Source organism: Haemorhous mexicanus, chromosome 24, assembly GCF_027477595.1.
Source record: "Haemorhous mexicanus isolate bHaeMex1 chromosome 24, bHaeMex1.pri, whole genome shotgun sequence".
Taxonomy (NCBI): domain Eukaryota; kingdom Metazoa; phylum Chordata; class Aves; order Passeriformes; family Fringillidae; genus Haemorhous; species Haemorhous mexicanus.
The window spans coordinates 378,320-398,310 of record NC_082364.1 but is presented as its reverse complement, the minus strand read 5'-3'; the positions used below and the strand labels follow the sequence as shown (position 1 = coordinate 398,310).

General features: G+C 47.3%; 2 protein-coding genes across 5 annotated transcripts in view; both read left to right on the top strand.

The window, feature by feature from the left end:
* LOC132337988 (transmembrane protein 45B-like) overlaps window positions 1-8,771 on the top strand; it is a 48,532-nt gene extending 39,761 nt beyond the window's left edge. For both annotated transcript variants that reach the window (XM_059867083.1, XM_059867084.1), the window contains exons 2-6: window positions 3,947-4,148; window positions 4,645-4,857; window positions 5,951-6,135; window positions 7,103-7,248; window positions 7,885-8,771. In XM_059867083.1, coding sequence (XP_059723066.1) covers window positions 3,947-4,148; window positions 4,645-4,857; window positions 5,951-6,135; window positions 7,103-7,248; window positions 7,885-8,002 — 864 coding nt within the window. In that variant the 3' untranslated portion in view covers window positions 8,003-8,771. The remainder of the gene's footprint in view (window positions 1-3,946; window positions 4,149-4,644; window positions 4,858-5,950; window positions 6,136-7,102; window positions 7,249-7,884) is intronic.
* A 3,137-nt stretch (window positions 8,772-11,908) lies between these two features.
* Window positions 11,909-19,727, top strand: LOC132337989 (transmembrane protein 45B-like). 3 transcript variants are annotated; one of them, XM_059867085.1, is made up of 7 exons: window positions 11,909-13,164; window positions 15,771-15,885; window positions 16,630-16,828; window positions 17,102-17,314; window positions 17,953-18,137; window positions 18,768-18,913; window positions 19,168-19,727. In XM_059867085.1, the coding sequence occupies exons 3-7, from the start codon at window positions 16,639-16,641 to the stop codon at window positions 19,295-19,297; spliced, it is 864 nt and encodes a 287-aa protein (XP_059723068.1). In that variant the 5' UTR covers window positions 11,909-13,164; window positions 15,771-15,885; window positions 16,630-16,638; the 3' UTR covers window positions 19,298-19,727. The 3 variants fall into 3 exon arrangements, with proteins under 3 accessions (XP_059723068.1, XP_059723070.1, XP_059723069.1); XM_059867087.1 differs by having other exon boundaries at window positions 15,765-15,885; XM_059867086.1 differs by lacking the exon at window positions 11,909-13,164 and adding an exon at window positions 13,188-13,787.
* Window positions 19,728-19,991: the final 264 nt, after the last annotated feature.

Here is a 19,991-nt window from a genome sequence, read left to right as displayed (position 1 = left end):
TAATTTTTTAACCTAAGTCCAAATGCCTTAAGGATCCTTTAGAGGCAGAAATGTTGCTTTCCTGCTTTTCCAGCAGAAGCTGAGCTTACCAGTATGAGGAAGACTATTGTTCAGTGTCACTGTTAACACTCCCTGGTGTGGACAGAGACAGAGGGAAAAGAGAGCCCGATGATAATGAGATTAAATGGTTTTAAGAGTGGGGTTTTAGCCTGACATTAATGCATTAGGGATCCAGCTCCTGTGGGAGCTAATGGTAGTGCTGCTATAAGTGCCTCTGCAGACAAATAAGGCAGTGCTGGTAATGAGTGAGGCAGCACAGGGTACAGGAGAGTTTATCTCTGTCAGTGATGCCTTTTGGGTGTCTCCTGCCATCTCTCTGTCCTCAGAGGCAGAGATAGCTCACTCCTGAGTCAGAGATAGCTCACTCACTGCCACCTCAGCTGTTAGTCTGTAGGTCTGGATTTGATGCGCTCCTGCAGCGGCAGATTCAACACAGAGCCCCTCTGGAAGGCTGGAAATAGCTTCATTATTTCCAGATACACATCTCAGTGGCATTCCTCACCTCAGCCTGAGCTCAGCTTGGGTGGTTTTTTCACAAGTCAAGATATTTCTCCTCTTCCCTGAGTCAGCCTTTCGCTGGGGACCATCCCTGTCACCCACAGGTGCTCTGGGAGCCAAGCACAGGTACAGTGAGCAAACCAGCTCTGGTGTGTCTGAACTGCCTGATTCACACAGGTTGAAGGGCAAAGTTAATTAATTGTAGGGGTGATGGCTGTCAGCTCTGCCCACTAGTGAGCTTTAGACTGCGATTTCCTAGCTGGGGAAAAAGGAAGTGATGCCTTGACTGAGACACTATCAATGGACTAAAAAAAAACCCAAAAAACCAAACCAAACCAAAAAATCCCTCAGGAAACCAAATGAGATATTTGGAATAGTAAAATGGCCCAGGTTGTGGCTAAAAAGAGAGTTTGTGGCTGCCAGAGTAGTCTGAGAAGATGGAGGTGAAAGCCTAATCGGGCTCTCAGACTCCCTACCATCCTCCAGATGCCTCCCCTGGTGGTTGGGTGCATTAGCTATGAACCAAGAAAAACCAGCTCCTCTGGGAGATGATAAGAGCAGATGAAACAGTAAATCATTAAGCAGATACAGTGTAGGGCACCATAATAAACAGGGGGCAAAGAGCACGAATGATAAGCCAGCAAGGACACAGGGGGTGTTGCCAAACATGGCTGGGTGATGAGGGAAGGGGCAAAGTCACGTACAGCAGGGATGCCCTGGGATGGTGGCTGTGGCCACCAACACCAGCACCCACTGGACCTTCAGGTTGCTCTTTTCCCTGCTGATTGTAAGCATGTCTCACTTCCTTTGGAGCTACAGGGATAAACAAGAGCTGTTTGCCTTAGGGCACAACATAATTGTGGTTGGTTTTTTTTCCCCTGTGCTTACCCATTGCATGTTTTTCAGAGGAGGAAGAGAAGCAGGAGAAATAGTTTTGTGGGTCACGTGTCCCAGCTGAGCCATGTGCTCCCTGTTATAAGGCAGGAATGAAGACCAGCAACCACAAAAGAGTCCCCACGACCCCCTAAGCTCAGCCCAGATCACATAAGCACTGTAAGGTGGCTGTGTATACCCCACTTAGCTTATCTTTTAATTGTGATTGATTGGCGTATCCTTCAGGTCATCCCAGTTTGACTGCATCGATCTCAGCTGGAAAACCATCAGGCCCCACTTTATATCAGTCTTTAATATGTAACTGCAAGAGCTACATCAGTTATATATTTGAGTGTATATTGCTATGGTCATGTTATAATTGTAGCATTAATACAGCAGGATATGGCAGCAATCCTTGTTGTGGTATTCTGGGATGGGTTTGGTTCTGCTTCCAGTTATTACCCTGATATTTCACCATACCTCCTTGTTCCTGATCTAAATTTCCCCTCTTTCAGTTTAAAGCCATTACCCCCATTTCGTGTATATGATGAGATTCTCTACTTACCCAGAAAATACAGATTTTTTTTCAGCCCTCTCCATAGCTTGGGAATGCTGTTCCCTTAATCACAGGGAAACAGTTGGATGCTCCATTTCCCAATTGCCCCTTTCAAAGGACTGCAGAAATTATTGTATTAACCCACTGGACTGTGCTAGCCCTGCTGGTAAACAGCTTCTTGGTTTGATTTTCTGTTTAATTACCCAACGCACCCTTTGTCAATAAATCTTTCCTTTTAATTCATGAAATAAGGCAGAACCCTGCAGTGCTAATAGTGACCTGCAAAGCTGCCAGCTCATACCATGCCTTTCCATGCACAGCTTTTCCAGTCTTGGATTAAAACCCCCTGAAGTCATCTTCATGAACCCACTGGGATAGCCAGAGGTACTTGGTGAAGACAGGATGGAAACCAGCCTGGTGGCACTGCAGGAACATCAGCCCTGTGTGCTGCCCTTTGTGGCTGCATCTACCAGGGTGATGTTTGCACATGGAGCCAATGTTTGCTTTGCTCGAGCTGTTGGATTAGCTGTTTGGTTAAACCAGCTCAGATCAGGCAGGTTGGTTGCAGGGATTTAGGAGATTAATTTTAATCCTGTGGATTTTTCTGCATGGGGACAGACTCCTCTGGGAGATGGTATCTGTGCCAGCCATGGACTTTCAGGGATGAAACAAGGTGTCCCTGGGAGAAACCCTCCTGAAATCAGATACTAAGAAAGCCAAAGAAACAACTCCCTTTCTCCAAGGCTGACAGCAATAACTCATGTTTAACCCCACACACAAATTATCCCTTGTGCAACAGCACAATAAGAATATTTTTGGTTTATATTTTCAGCAAGTGGGGACTGAAGCCCAAAATACTGCTGGGGAAGGCAGTTTCAGGATAATCAGGATGTCTGGCATGGGGAGGTCAGATCCAGCTCCAAACTATGCAACTTCTGCTATGCAGTTTCTGCCCGTGGTTAAGTGTGGATTGGTACAGAGATGTTACTAAACAGAGAAGGAAGTCCTGGGCACCAGCAGCACAGCCTTGTTATCAATTAAAACATTCCTAATTGCTCAGTCTGACACCACCTCACACCAAGGCAGCCCTCAAACATATGGTTGAGCCCACATGAAAGAGCTGATCAGTTCCCAACTTAATTAAGCAAACAGCAAACAGGAGCTGGCTGGGTTTAATTGCTGTAATTCTCCCAGGAAATGGGTCCCCCAGCATCCTGCAAACCATGCATGTGTGCGCTCTGGCACAGAGGCTCCAGCAGCTTGGTGCAAGTCCTGGTTCAGGGATGCTCAGGAGAGGGAAGAAGGAGTGTGAGCAGGTCAGGATGCAGGGAATGACTTGATTTGTTTGCCTAAACCCACAATGTTTTGTTTCCAGCAGCTTTTTGGGGTATTTTTAAAGGTATATTTTTAACAAAATGTTTTGGTTTGTGGAATAGATGCAGCATTTTTTCACTTCTTCCATGGCCTGAAATAATTCTAGAGATTTAAAAACATTTTGGACTTTACACACTACTTCCATGGCTGTTCATGGAGCTAAAGAAACACTCTGCTGTTTACTCCTAGACATTCCTGCTTTCCCTGTGTATTATCTCTCCTACCTGGTCCTGAAAAGCCCTGGTCAGCAGCAGATCCTTATGTTAATAAGAAAAGGTCCTGCAAGAAAAGCAGGACCTACTGCTGAGAGAGATCCTTGGAATTAAAGGTTCAGGCTGGGATGTATCAGATATTGCAGCAGATTTGGGGCTTTTTTGAAACAACTGTGGCTTTTTTTGACATTTCCTAATCTTGGGGCAAGGACCTCAGAGATGTCCCAGGGGTTCCCGGTGCTCCTTCCTATTCCCATGTGCTTGGTCAAGCCTACTCCAGTCCACCCTGAAAGGGAAATCCTTTTTTTTCCCAGTGTTATGCCAAATAACTTGTGTAAATTAAATAATTATATTGTTTTTCTTTGCCTTGTAGTCAGAAGAGCCTGACAGGATGGCAAATTTTAAGGGTCACGCACTTCCAGGCAGCTTCTTCCTGCTCTTTGGACTCTGGTGGTCTGTGAAATACTCACTGCAGTATCTCAGCCAGAAAGTAAACAAAAAATCCCACAGGGCTTACTGTTTCCAGCGTGTGGATGCCATAGAAGGGGGAATCAAAATCCTCTTTTCTCTAATAGGTAAGGGTTGTATTTCACTTGCTATGCCAGTATTCACCTATCCTGCACTGATGACTGTACAGGAGCCCTGACTCCATAGAAACTGGCCCAGATGTGGAAGGATCAGAGAATCTTTAAGGCTTGAAAAGACCTCTTAGATCATTAAGTCCAACCACTAACCACTGCCACATCCCCCATTAAACCATGAACCTGAGCACCCTATCCACATATTTTTGAATACTTCCAAGTATGGTGTTTCCAGCACTCCTCTGGGCAGCCTGGATGCATCCTTGATGTCCATCTTGACTTGATCTCTGATATAGTTTGATGTGGAAAAGCAAGTCTCATACCCCTTCCCAAAGCTGAGCTGCCATTAAACACAGGCCTGATTTTTCCATCCAGTCTTTTCTCCCTAATGCAAACTCACCAGTTCCTGCTTCAGAACCCCAGCACCAAGGAGCAGACTCAACCATTGCAAATAAACCCCCAGGAACTCCATGCTCTTGGTGTCCTGCAGGGATGCTGGCAGAGCAGTTTGTTCCCGATGGTCCTCACTTGTACCTGTACAGCGGGGAGAAGCACGACTGGGTGAAGCTGATGAACTGGCAGCACACCACCATGTACCTCTTCTACGGCCTCTCTGGGGTGGTAGATGTCTTCACCTTCATCTCCCAGTTGGTGCCACAGGGTCTGGATCGCCTTATGTTGGCCATGGCTGTGTTTGCTGAAGGTTGGTAGAAGGTGGTGCTTAATTTGTGGAAGGATATTGGGGACCAAGTCAGAGAAGAGCTAAAATTTGCCTGACAGAGATATGGCTCCAGATGCTTCTGGAGATAGGACACATTGTAGAAGATATATTATGGCAGGGTGGGGTGGAATTAGATGAGAAATACAGTCACGGATAGGTTCTGGTTTGGGATTTCTGAGGCTAGTGCAGTGCAAAGCAGCAGAATGAGGTTCCTTGTTATGATAAATGGCTGGTGAACTCTTCATTCCTCTGCCATCCTGTCATGGTTTGAGAGGAAATGAGTTTTTTTTGGGATGGTGTGGTCACGCCAATCGGTGTTCAGATCCACAGGCTGTTCCACTGCCCCATGTTCCCCCGAGAGCCATTATCTGCACTGCAGGCATCATTAGCCTCATCTCCTTGCATGGCATGTGGCAATTTGAAGTGATTTATTTCGGCTTCAGCACATCACTAATATCATTCTGTCCTCAGGCTGCCTTGCAAGTTGCCAGCCGGGATTCCAGACCCCTTTTGGATCATAGAATCATGTAAAGACTTGGCTTGGAAGGAAGCTTAAGGATCTTCTAGTTCCAACACTCTGTGGGAAAAGAAGGTCTTGTTTATAGAGAACCCTCCTTAATGAAGGCACAGCTCCTGTTAATTTTTCTTTACCAATCACAGCAGTTTTTGAGGCAGCAGCAGGGGCAGCTCCAAATGCACAGTTTGGCATGTGAGAGCAGGAAATCTATCATTTACAGCTTCCAGAAAATGGTGAAATTTGGCAATAAGAAGGAAGGACACAGCAGAAGCCTGGCTGGAAGGGAGGGGTCATCTGAAGAGGTGACGGCACAGATGTGGGAAGAAAACTACCCTGTCCTTGGTCATTGTATTGCTCAGATCCTCCTGCCCCAAAGTTGGGCATCTCATCCTTCCAGGATGCTGGGATGCCAGGAGGCCTAGGGGATGGTGCTATGTGGAGTCCCCTCTTTCCATGATGGCCTGTCTCAATTTGCCATCCAGGCAGGTGATTTACTCAGCTCAGTGGCCATGGCTGTTGTTGTTAATGCTGCTCTAAGCAGGGCTCGTGTTTTGGCAGGTTGTCTCTTCTATTACCATGTCCTTCACCGCCCTATGTTGGACCAGCACATCCACTCCCTGCTGCTCATCGCCATCTTTGCTGGGGCTGGCAGCACCCTGCTGGAGGTTTTCCTACGTGACAACATTGTCCTGGAGATGTTCCGAGCCCACATCACCATCGTCCAGGGAACGTGGTTCTGGCAGGTCTGTTCTGCCTTCCCAGAGCAACGAAGCAAAGAGAAAAGAGGGGAACAAGTTATACATCACATATCAATCACACATCTCCCAAGGATTATTTTGCCAGGCTCATTTCATAAATGGCTCATAACCCAGAATGAAAATTTACTTATCACAGGTCATCTCTGATGGCTGCTCCTGCTGCAAGAGCTGTTTGTTTTGGCTTATTGCTTCTCCAGGGGGAAGAGCAAAAGCAAGTGAGCAACATTTTACAGTACCTAACAACCAAGTACTAATTGCCATTTTAATGTGTCGAATGCTCCCTACAGCCCTCCTTCTGGTTTAGTGAAAAGATACAAACCTCACCAGCAATAAAACAGCTGAGTTAAAATACAGCCAGCTGCTTACTTTGGTAGGAGTTGGAAAAGCAAAAAAATTAGTTGGAGATAATTGCTCTCAAAACTAAGCTATCAACAAAAGCCCCAAACAAACAAAAAAAGAAAAAAAACCAAACCAACAAACCAACCAAAAATAAACCAACAAAAAAAGAACCAAAATAACCACCCCAAAACCAAACCACTTTCCCTTCTCTTTTTCAAGACTGTACTAGCTCAAACCAGCCTTTATTCAGAGGTAAAAAACTGGGCGGAGCTTGTAAAACACATCTGGAGTTTTTAAAGGATGGCTTTGGGTTTGGAATGCTGAGGGACAATTGTTCTGAATATTGAACAGAAAAAGAGTTATCTTGGGTACAGATTTACATTGTGTGGCCTCTCATTGCAAGGATGAACTTCACTCTCGGCAAAAACCTCTATCCTGGTCAGGGCTCAAGTTCCTTGGTCACCACATGACTAAAGGTAAATCTGTGAGGATGATGAGGCCTCTGGTTCTGAGGTTATTTAAGGTCTCTTCCAACCCAAACAATTCTGGCATTCTGGGATTCTATAATTTTCTTCCCAATGTAGTTGTTTCACCAACTTCTCGTTCCACCCAGATCGGTGTTGTGCTGTTCCAGCCATGGGGAGGTCCCGTGTGGGATGAGAATGACCACAGCAACATCATGTTCCTCACGATGTGCTTCTTCTGGCACTGGGCAGCTGCTGTGGCTATCCTGGCTGTGAACTACAGCCTCACTTACTGGTATGGCTGGGGCAGGGCTGGGGTAGGCAGGCAGGGTGGGATGCCTGTAGTGAGACAGATGTAACCCAGCCCTTCCTGCAGTACAAAATCACAGCTGAACAAGCAGTCCCAGACTACTGCAGGTTTTAGGGCATGGTATTTGTTGAGTGCACAGAATGCAAAAGATTGTCAGCAAGAGGCATGGGCATTAAATGGGAAGTCAAACAACTGAGTACCTAGAGGTGGTCCTGGAAGTCACACTGCTTATTTTCCTCTGCAATGAGTGCTGAAGTCAAACTTTAGTTTGACAGAGACATCAAAGCATTACCACGACCCCCTGACACTTCATCCTCTGCCTTGTAAGAACTTCAAAGCTGTTGAAGGTCACTGCATTCTTGGAGGTACAAAAACTAGGACATTACCAGCCCCCCAGTCTGGCTTTTCCAAGGGGATGAGAAGATTATCCCACTTTAAGGGATGCTCTGTGTAAGCTACAGAATGGATGGTTCAGTCCATGCCATCAAATAGACTTTATACAGACCAAAAACCACTCAGTCCCCCATCAATAGCAATTTAGGACCTCTAGAATAAGTACTCTGGTGAGTGGCATTAGGCTGGGTTTTTGTCTAATAATGATTTCTTGCTCCTGTGCTGCAGCTGTCTCCAGAGGCTCCGGAGAGGCAGTGGAGAGCCCTACATCAGCCTGGGGGTCCGGCAGCAGAAGTGTGACAGCAGCTCCCAAGCTGCCTTCTTGAACGGCTCTGATGAAGAGTGAAGAGGGTGCAAACTCCTGTTCCAAATACACAAACAGACACTTTTCCAGAAGAAACAAATCAAATTAAATATTTTTGTTTTGGAAGAGAGGTGCCCCCATGGGCTGCTGGGAGGAAGGCTGAGCACACAGGGCTGGCTGCCTCCATCCATACCCAAATATATCTGGCTCAGACATGGCCACAGCTTTGAAGTGATTTTTAGCAGAAAAACAAAGCATGGAAATTCAGCATGACAAGATTACTTCATCCTGTGGGCTCCCTTGTATGCTCCCATAGGGATGGAGGGCATCTTGTGGCCAGCTGACTTTTCCAAGAGCCTGGAGGCTTTGACCTGCTGTGGCTGAAGTCAGGGAAATCTCCAGGCTGAGGTCATGCACCTCTGGAGCAAGGCATCACCCCAAGAAGGACGAGTTAGAGAGTGTTGGATGTGAGACTATGGCAATTTTTGCAACACCAGGGCTTGATTGCACACAATACAAATGTTATTACTGAAGCTTTGAACTAAAGAGGGGTTTTGTTAATCATTTTCATGTTCACTTAAAGGCTAAGAGAGTAAATAAATGTAAAATAAAAATACTCACTGAGCTGATATCCTTAAATTTAAGACCGATAAATTATAGAATGTGCAATATCAGCTCAGAAAAATCCATCCCTCAGACCTGCAAAACCTAAAGGACTGTAAGATACATGGCCATGCAGCAGGGTTTCATGAAATGTCCCAGTTTTCCATTGAAAATAAACCTCCTCAGCTTGGAAAGCAAGATGAAACAAGCACATGATTTGTTTTAGGCTGCCTTTACTAGCTAATTTCTTGCAAAAAGTGACTGGAAATGTCATCTCCTAGACAGGAGGAAAATATGCTAGTATGGAGATTTTAAAAAAATTATAAATATACATTTATATATATAAAGAAATAAAATAACCACCAGCACAAGGTAAATCACCATTGCTTATATCTCAAACCCCAGGGCCAGAAGGATGCTCTACACTGAGATCTCCCTTCTGTGTAGTGGACATTTTGCAAGAGATTTTTGTGCTCATGTTCATGACTGCACAGGTCCAAAGGAAGGCAAAGCTTGTCCTTTAACCCTTTTCCCTTTGTGCAAAGAACCTGTCACAGACCATAGAGACTGCAGCCTGGATTTTATTGCTTATTAACTATGCCAAAAAGAGTAGCTTTCCTTGAATGCTAGTGTTCCTGTATATCCACTTCTAAGCTGGTTTGTTTTGCAGGACTGGATACTGGGAGGTGCAAACAGACTGGGCATGATGAGAATGAAGCAGCAGAGCTACAGCTCCATAAATCCATCTCATAAACTCATAACTGGGTCTCATGAGTCGTAACCACTGAACATGAGGAGCATTTTGTAGATATCTTTTTTTCTGCCAAGGCAGAATAGCTTTTCCAAACATCACAAATTCCTCTGGCTGCTGTGGGGAGACACAAATCATTATGCAGTTGCCACCTGATAATGGCAGAGACCCCCTCCCCCCCATGAGGAAGGGGACGAACGAAGTTAATGGGAGTGCTACAGCACAGGGACAGGTTCATTGAAGAGCAAAAAGGCCTTCTGTGATGCTCTGAATTATTTCTGGTCTTTTGTGAATAATTTTCTTTTAGGAAACAGCCCAAGCATTGCTATTCCCATTAAACAGCCAGGGGAGGGCAGCAGCTGCTGTTGGACTAGGAATGGTTCCAAGCTGGATGCAGTCTTCCTACCCACCCTCAAAAGCCAGAGTTTTTTTCCATTCCAGGGCACAATGAAAGCACAGGGCACAAATGAAGGCTAACTCTGGTTTTAAAAGCACTCTTTGCTTTTGGAATTGGTATAGGGTTTATTTAATTCTTCACAGCTCTTAATCAAGTTGTTGTCTCCTTTCCCCCCTCCTTTCTTTGGCCCCTGTCACTGTATGGCAACAAAACACCTTTTTCCTCCACAGCCCCAGTGTCTGGAATTGTTTCTGTTTGCCTCATTAACTCCCTGCTCCCACAAACATCCCAGGACTGTCAGCAAAGCACTCACTAATTTGTTTTCCGGCTCTGGAGCACATTCTTTTCCAAAGTATGAAGGTCAGGAAAGGAGGAAAGATCCAGCCTGTGATTAAGGAAGAAAATACAGTTTGGGTTCATTTCTGCATGAGAATTAATGATTTTCATTTCAACTAAAACCAGTTTGTAAATAGTTTAGGTACCCAAACAAAGTATGAAGGTGTCTGGATCAGAGGTACATAGATGGTTTATTATACAGAAGTGCAACCTTAAGCCATCCTTACAACTATTTCTTGAGTGATGGATATTTTAGGACAGTCCTAGATGGAGACTTGCTTTTAATACAACATTAATATCAATCAGTTGTTCTGGATCATGTTTTTCAGCATATAATATTTGGACTTGATGATCTTGGAGGTTTTCTCCACCTAAACCATTCTATAATTCTATAAATTGAGTTAAAGTGTCTCTGTACTGGACCCATTGGCCATACACCTGGAGTGGGCTGGGAGTGTGCTTGGATCCATATCCACATTGATTTAAAAAAGAGTGGGATCCTGAGGTGGTGTCTCAGGGATGGGGTTTTTTTGTGTAACTGTAGTCTGATGTTTGATTTTGTCACTCAGGGGTCCTGCTCATCCACAGCTGGAAGAAGCTGCTGATCCTGCCCTTCTCTTACAAAGAAGCCCTGACAACACCTCCAAAGCAGCCAAAGGTCTTGGCAGTTGCTCTTCCTACAGCTGGAAAGACAAACCCTTCATCAGGAGCCAGAACAGCCCATCCATAAGCCACTCATTCCTGGGGCAGAGATAGGATCTCTTGCTGCCACCCGCACAGCCACTTTTATATGAGGCTGAAATGAAGGTGTAGCAGTAGAACAAGCCCTTCCTCTGCTTTTACCACCTGCTTTACTTCCTGTTGCCTGTTCATGAATGCTGGTGTTAGCATTCATAATAATAATAATAATAATAATAATAATAATAATAATAATAATAATAATAGTAATAATACTTTGCTCTTCCCAAACAACCATCCATCTGCAGCACTCGAGCTGCTGGTGCTGGCAAACCTTTAATTAGATTGTGCCTCCCACCACCCCCAGGAAGGAGACAAACATTATCACATTTTTTCATTAGCACTGAGGCTGATGATGAACCTTCAGGGAGAAGATGTTGCAGTTACAGCTGAGAGAAAAAGAACAAGAAAAAAACAAAAATACGAAATCAAATTCAATTCAGGGCTTAGCTTGAGGAGCTGGAGGGAGTTGGACACACTTCAGTCTTTTCCTAGGAGTAAGAAGGGGTATATTCCTAAAGAATGAAATGGAATCACATCCATTTGTGCCCACAGTTATTTTAGCATGCATGGAGTTTCAGTGACCTGCCAGGGGATTTTGGGGGATTTGTTATCTTTTCTCCCAACCACCTATCAGAGTTAAATCCTCATTTTTCTCACGGGGATGGTTTAAAAGAAACCTCCTTTCCTCAACTGTTTAAGGCACTGAAAATTTCCTTCACTGTCTGTAACTTGACTTGCACTTTTCAAAGAGGCTTTCTCTTTGGTCTTTACTCTTTACTAGCCCTTTATGGAAAAAGGCACATTGATCCTCTGTGTAGACAACTTTCCAGCTGGGCCTTGTTCTTCCCGTCACTCTCCAGCTGCTGCACTCCCACTTCATCTTTCCTCACTTTCTCCTAGGGCTTGATTCCTACTGCTTGGGAAGCAGCTTCTTGCCCTTTGGGGTAGTGGTTTATGGAGGTAGGTGGTTGCAGAAAGGAAAACTGAACTGAAAGAGGTCCCCTTCAGCAGATGGTGCTGCTGCAAAAAGGTATGGTTCTCATCCTGCATTATTTTCAGGGATATATCTGTAAGGAAGAACTCCCATGAGGGTTGTTTTTCTCCCTATGCTTGGATTTATTGTTGTATCAAGTTCCTAAGCTTAGGCTTGGGTGAAACTGCCATTTGTGGAAGCCCCTTTGCTACTGTGAGCTTCCCAGACCCTTTTGCAGGTGTACTCATCCCTGTTGCACTCATCCTGCTTCTCAGGCACCATTGGAAGTGAGCAGTGATAGGTGTACAGCACAGCCTCTTGTTTTCCTTCCTTCCTTCCACTTGATATGAAGATAATGGGAATAAAAGGCTCCTGGCTCTGGCTTGGTGGCTTTTCTGGCTGTGCTGGACCACAGCCCACCACCCTGGGGAGGCTGCTTTGCTTCTCTAGTGCTCCAGCCTTGGGTTTCTGTGGGTCACTGGCTCTGGGCGGGGCTGGTTCTGCAAGCTTGCTTGGGGTGGGTTTGGCAACATGAGGGAGAAGTTCCTAGGAGAACTGCTGGTTTGGGAATGTGGCTGTGCCAGGGTCAGGGCCTTGAGCAGGGCTCTGGGGTGATACTGAATGTTTCTGCACCATCACCTCAATGTTGTATAAGGACATGAGGATACTCAGGTGGCCTGAGGTATTTGTTTGCCTGAAGCACTTGCAGTGCTCATCTCTGCAGCCATCAGTGGGATGGGCAGCAGCCCCAAGGTGTCTTGGGTCTGTGGTTGCTTGGTGAAGGGCAGCATTATTGTATTAGAGAGGAAAAGGAGTGGAAACAGGCTGCTGTGTCCTGCCTGCCCATCTTTAGGGGGAGAGAGGGCCATGGCCCTCATTTCTCAGCTGCTGTGGACTGGGAGGTGAAGCTCACAAAGGCTCTGCTCTGGTTTGTGAGCTTCTGGCCCAAAATCTCATGTCCTCAGGCAACTTTTATAAGATTGGACCCCCTAAAAGGTTATCATGTCCCTGGCAGCCCAGTTCACAGACTTCCAGCAGAGCCCTGTCAGACCTCACTGCTGCCTTCTCTCTGCTTGGCTCTTTATCCAGTCATCCTAAGTGCCATCCTAACAACTGAATAGGCATGGTTGCCATGGGAACAGGAATTGGCTGTTTATTCTGATTTTTGTGGCAAATTCCAGGAGAGTTGTTGGCTGTTTTTTTAATAGCAGACAGGAGGTGGCCCAGGTTGTGAAAGGTGGTTGACTCAGGGTGCTTTGAACTGGCCCTCGGAATGTTCAGCTCCAAACATCCTGTCTGAGGGGCACCTCCCCATGGTGGCTTCTCCCTTTATCTGCCTCTTCTGAGTAATAACCTCCTTGCTGACACATCTGGAGAGGGAGAAGGACAGGCAGGAGTCACAGGTAAACTCTTCCATCTTCACATTGGTGAGCAGCTGTGCCATGGCTGCTGGAACTTGGAAAGAAGGAACATGGGGAGAACATCCATGAAAGACAAGGGTTCATTGTGATAAGTGTGGGTGAGGCTGGAAGAAGTGGTGCTGATAGTGCCAGAAATCTCTGGCTTTAGCCATTTTTGGGGGGATTACTGTGTTTTGGAGCAGAGTGATAGCAGAGGACGGAAGTTGTTCAGCCTGAAGAGAAGGCTCTGGGGAGCCCTTAGAGCCCCTTCCAGTACCTAGAGGGGCCCCAACAGAGCTGGAGAGGGACTCCTGGAGTGTCAGGACAAGGGGAATGGCTTCCCACTGCCAGAGGACAGGGATAGATGGGACATTAGGAGGAAATCCTTCCCTGTGAGGGTGGGGAAGCCCTGGCACAGAGTGCCCAGAGAAGCTGTGGCTGCCCCATCCCTGGAAGTGTCCAAGGATGGAGGAGGAGTCACAAAGAGAAGACCCTCCCAAATGTCTGCGGTCAGGTGCTGAGCTTGTCCTCTGCACACAAGCTGGCTGTCCTGAAATGCTGATGGGTGCTTGTAGGGAATGCTGGCGTATCCAGAGAGACAGCAGCAATCCCCTCCACTAGAGCAGGTGGGGTCAAAATCATGGATGGTGATGAATCTGGAGCTGCAATGGCTTCAGGGGAGAGCCTGGAAGTTGGGCAGGAATGCTGTCCTTCCCAAGCCAAGCCTGAGAAGGCTGTGAGCAGTCAGGCATGGCTCTGGAAGGACAGCAGGCAGCTCCTGGGGGTGACTGAGCAGGAGCATCACAGCCTGGAAGCTGTGGAGGGAGAGGGCAGCTCAGCTAATAACTTCTGTCTGCAGCTATATTTCAAGTGCTCTGACAGACAGAGCAGCTCCCAGGAGGAAAAAATAACCTGGTGTCTCTGCTCTTTGCTGGCTGCCATTTCCTTGGAGCTAAATGAGCTTTTATGTGAGCGTGGGCTCCAAAGCTGGATTGGGGAAAGCCACTGGGTCGGGGGTGTCAGGGTTGGGCTTGTTGGGCTGGTACAGGGGCCCTGTGAATGTGGGGGTTGTTTTTCTGTGCTTCAAACATGTGAGCTGTGCAAGTGGACTGTTGCTTGGAAACCTCTGGTTTTGCTGCAGAATAGTGGCTTTTTATAAAAGGAGGTGGGATTTTTTTTTAATTTTTTTTTTTTTTTTTTGTGAGTGAGTGAGTGAGTGAGTGAGTGAGTGAGTGAGTGAGTGAGTGAGTGAGTTACATGCAAACTTCTGCTTGTGGATTGAGACATCTCTGCTACAAGAGGGATGCTCCAGGATATGGCTGGATTCTTAGAAGTGTTAGAAGTGTTCAAGTCCAGGTTGGAAGGGGCTTGGAGCAACCTGGTCCAGTAGAACTTGTCCCTGCCCATGGCAGGGAATTGTAAAGAGATGAACTCTAAGGTCCCTTCCAGCCCAAACCATTCTGGGATCTGTGGTGGCGGCTGAAGGGCTGTTTCCAGTTGCTGGGAAGCAAAGGAGACTCATAGACTCATGACAACTCCCCAAAGCCTTGCTGGATTGGGCTGCAGAGGGGTTGTGAAGGAAAGGGGTCCCTGGTGCTGCAAGGCTGCTCTGCTGGGGAGAGGGATGGTCAGGGTAGGAGATTCCAGGGACAGCTCTGAAACAGCAGGTTGGGTCTGCTGGTAACTCAGGCTGAGGGGGACATGGCAGGTGGATGTGGGGTGACAGATCCCCTGGTTAATCCTGGATGCTGGCATGGCTTGGAGCAGCCTCTAGGGCTGCAGGTGGGACACGTTTGTAATTTCTGGACTCTGAGATGTCTCTGCTCTCCTTCTCTCCTCCACTTCATCATGCCAAATTAATGTTCCTGACATGTCTCTTAATCAGGGGGTGCTCCAACTTCAGGCTGTTGCCCTTGCAGTCACAAGTAGAACAATGGTAAAATTTGGTTATGTATCATGCAGTTGTGCTATGCTTAAATGCACTTTATTGTTAGACACTTCAGATGCAGATGTCTGTGAAAGGAAGATAAGTGTCCTAGCTGGGGTGCCCAGGGTATAATCAGGAAAGATGTGGGTTCTCCTGGGGCATCAGCCACCTCACCCTAATGCAGGCACCCCAAATGGAGCAGAGAGCCATCCATGATCCCCAGCTCCTGGATGGGTCATTTCTCACCTACCTGAAAGGCTGTTTTATAATTTCCTTCCTGAAAGGAAACCTTAGCATAGATTTGAGCCTTTCCCAGATTGCCTGTGTCCCAGAGATGCAAAGGATGACAATGGTTTCTACATTCCAATCCTGTGTTTGCCACACAGAGCTGAGCCAGTCTCACCTATGCTAGGTCTGCAGCCATAACCTGACCTGGAACGTCTTGAAGAGCTCTCCCTCACCTCAGGCACTTGCCATGCCACATCCTACCCTTGTTTCGCAGTCCCTAATTACTTTCTAGTGTGGGAGGACTTGGAGAACGTGCTGGAGTTGTTCATCCAGCCTTTGTGATTTGCTGTGGTATTTATAAACACAGTGAGGATGTGATCTGTGATGCAAGGGCAGGTCGGTGTGGAAGCTTTGGAATGAGTAATGCCTTCCTCTGTGTACATCTGAGTTGCAGAAAAGGACTGGAAAGCCCATGAGGAGGAGAAAAGTGAGTCCTCCTTAGGTGGTAGAAGCCTACAGAGAGCAAGGAGCTCTAGAGGTCTTTCTGGAGGGAACAAGACCATACCCAGGTAAAACAATTCTAGAAACACTTTGATCATTATTTATTCCTTTCTGTACTCACTATACTGGGATTTTCTAAGGAATTTTGTTATGGCTGAAATACTTTGCAGGATATAAATTTGTACCTTTGCTCCTCTCCATCCTACTTGGTGGGTACTTTGGCAGTGATCTGACTTAGTCAAGGCTTTCTTTATGCTTCTTCCTATGGAGAGGAAATCTCTTGTGTCAAATCACCACTTGTGTGCTGCACAAAGATTGTGTGGAATATGCATAAGGCTCTTTTTCCAAATGTTAATGTTTCTTGGTTTACGTCCTCCTGCACAGCCCAGAAAAGCCTTCACTGGCTGGAGCTCCTAATCCAGCACTGGATTCATCACCCTGGTAATTGCCTAGTTTGGAGCAAATTTATGGTCTAAGGAAATAATTGTCATGTTGATTTTATTGGCAAAAACTTTGTTGTGCTTCCTCTTCTAATAGCTGCTACTCTTTCCTGGGCACTACTGTATTGTTTTCTAGCATGAAGTTCTGATGAATTTATACACAGCCACATAAATACATGTATAAACACATATACACAGTGGTGCACAGTGGCAGTTTCCCTGTGCTGCTATCCCATTTCTGGTATTCCCTGTTTGCACCTGAGCCATGTGCACCTGCTCTGTCATGATGTGGATCCCGGAGGATGCTGAGCAGCCCAACAACTCCCTTGGGGATGCTTTAGGTTGGTCCTCAGGCAGTGTTTGTCCTTGCAGGTCTAGAGAATGAGCCCGATGCCAACAACTTTTTTGGGCAGTGCCCTCCGGGGCACTTTCTTCTTCGCCTTTGGCCTGTGGTGGTCAGTGAGGTACCCCCTGAAGTACCTCAGGAGGAAAGGGGGTGCTGAGGGCCAGCCGGGCCGTGGGCACACGGAGGTCTTCGAAGGCGCAGTCAAAGCTTTCTTTGCTCTAGTAGGTAAGAGAGGGTGATGATGAGTCTGTGCCCCAATATCTACCAACACAGGAGCAACTGTCCCACAACATTGGGCCTGTTTTAATGGGAAATATCTGGTATGGGAGGGCTTAGGGACATGCTTGTGGCACACCCTGGGACAAGGAGCTTGCTGTCATTCTCCTGGGCAAACACCAGTAAAGGAACTTTACAGCTCCACACCTGCAAAGGAACATTTCCTCAGGCTTGTAATTTCCCCATGTATAAGGAAAAGTGACTTTTTCTGTCTTTGTCCAGGGATACTGGTGGAGCAGTTTGTCCCCACTGGTCCCCACCTGCAGCTGTACAGCCCCAAGACACACATCTGGACTGACCTCACCCACTGGCACTACTCCACCATCTACCTCTTCTTCCTCCTCTCCGGCATCACAGATATGGTCTCACACTCCCCACTCAAGCTGCCCCCTGGCTTGGACCGGCTCTCGCTGTCCCTGGCTCTGCTTGTGGAAGGTGAATTGTACCTGGTGCTTGGGGAAGACGCAGAATAAGGAATTGCTGCAGTGTTCATGGGTGTGACAGCTCCTGGGCAGTCTGGGGGCCACAAAGGCAGACCTGGAGGAGATGTGGATGCATGATGGCACTGGCTTTATGACAGTCACCCCCCCTTCCTGCTCCTCCTAAATATGGATCCAACCATAGCTGGATGCCACAGGGGATGCCTGAGGGATCTGTGCTTCACCTGGCGGCCAGCAGCTCTCTCACTTGAAGTTATAAAAAGGTGTCACCCCCCCCCCCTCCCACCTTGGTTGGATGCTGAGGGACAGATGCAAAGCTCCCCACCATCTTTTGAGCTTAAGGTGCCCATCCCTGTGCTCCTCCTGCAGACCTGGCTGGGACACCGGGTCTCCCCAGGTAAAGGGGCTCAGAGACTTCCACAGGTACAGGGGTTCCTCGGAAGCAGAACCGAGCCAGTGCTGGGACTGCCTGGTGATTGCAGAGGGAAGGCAGTGACAGCAGCTGGTGGCTCTCTGGTTCTTCCCCCCAAGGCAGATCATGGCAAGGCCTGGAGCCTAAGAGTGAGTTTTCAGATGATTTTTAAGAGAAAAATCCCAGAGTGTCCTTTGCTAACACAGGGTGGATCTTGGCAGGTTTGCTCTTCTGTTTCCGTGACTACAGTGATGCTATGCTGGACCAGCACCTCCACTCCCTGCTGGCCATGGCTATCTTTGCTGGAGCCCTCTGTGCCCTCCTAGAGGTGTTCCTCCGAGACCATATCATCCTGGAGACATTCAGGACCAGCTCCTTCCTTCTCCAGGGCTCTTGGCTTTGGCAGGTCAGTGTCTATCCAGCATTCACCTCAGACCTTTGCACCCAGGAAGACGAGTGGAGTGGGGTTGCCCCTGCAGGCACATCTGTTGGGGATAAACTTCTATGCTGTTCAAATATCTTTGTAAATAAGAAGAGGAAATGAGGTTCAGTGCCAGAGCTGCCATCATGAAGTGCATGTGTAATGTAGCAGCATGGACAGACCTGGAAATGAATGGAAAATGGAAACTGGAGCCCACAAGGGAAAGAAACCACAATCATGAATTTTTATTAATTTGATTAGGTCCATTTTCTTCCTCTGTTTGTTCCAAGTAACTGGAAACATCTGGAAATTTCTCACACAATCTCCCAGCTTTTGGTCTAGGGGGAAATGCACAGTCTGGCAATGTCACCTTTTAGATGTCACCCTTTTCCAGGATGCTGGGCTTGCACTGCAAGCCCTAAGGATTATCTGCAGAGAATCCATCCCCTCCTGACACCCTTGTGTCAGTGGTTGGGGAAGCCAAGGGCACTGTCCCAGGTGTTACTTGGGGTTACAGTGCGTCTAGTCCACAGTCAGGTGCAGCAAGTGGGCTAAAATCAGGAGGAAAACAGGAGGGATGTGCTAAACTCTGACTTCTCTTTCATCTGTAACCAGATTGGGTTTGTGCTGTCCCCTCCATGGGGAGGACCAAGCTGGGACCAGAGCGACTACAGCAACCTCTTGTTCCTCACCATGTGCTTCTGCTGGCATTACTTGGGTGCTCTCGCCATTGTGGCCACCAATGCTGCTTCATCCCGCTGGTATGAGGGGGTCCTGGCACAGTGCATGGCTGGGGTGGCCAAGAGCAGTACCCAGATCCAACAATGGGCTGGGAAATCCATGCACCAGTGTGTCGTGGGATAAGGAGTGTGGGTGTCCATGTATATCCAAGCATGGCTTGGCTGGAAGGGGTGGGCTCTGTGCTACCACAGAGCAGCCTTCCCAAGCAGGGTGGGGTGAGCCAGTGGCTCTCACTACCCACCAGTCCCTGACCATTCTCTCTCTCTCCCCTTAGCTGCAATGAGTCCTGCCAGCTGAAATTTGGGGACATCGACGTGGAATTGGACTGTGGCTTGTGCCTCCATAGAGGGAAGAAGAGCTCCGGTGGCGCCTTGCTGCCGGAGAGCAGCTTGGATGACAAATGAGGCTGTGGTGGGCATGGAAATCTCTTCCCTGATGGTTTAGAGCTCTTGAGATGAGGTTTTTAATTAGTCTTGATAAACTACAGCGGCACTTGACAGTGGAGCATCAGAAGTAGAAGGCAAGACCCTGAGGCAGAGCGTGACAGGAGATGCTAAGTCTTTCCTTGTGCATCCCTTTGGTAACCATGAGTTCATAATTCTCTGAGCTGCAGCTCAGGCTGCAGACTGCAGGACTAGTTTGCTGTTGGAGTCCAACTGGAGTGGCAAATCAGACTATCTTTTCTAACATTTCCCTTCTGCTTCCTCAGAAGGGAGCCAAGAGAGCGTTCAAAGCTCCTGGTGGCTGTCGTTCACTCTGGTGTTAATGGAAAGGGTTTTGTACTAAGCTAAATGTACAGACTATCTGTGATCACCAATAAAGTGCTTTAACACATCTCCTCCATGGATCTCTTGAATACCGTGCTGCAGGCTAAGGCAATGTTGGCTTCAAAATGGTTTAGGCAGTGGATGAAATATCTGAGGGTTGGGACTTTGTATGATTTAATGTGGATAAATCTGCCCAGGGAAAGATAGGTGGCCAGTGGATGGAAAGGATGGAGGGTAGCTGCTCTCCTGCTTATTTATCATCAGAAGCTGAGTTAGGCACATGAGCCAGGGGTTTGGTGTTCCTGGGAGATAGGATGTTTGCTGGGCAGGG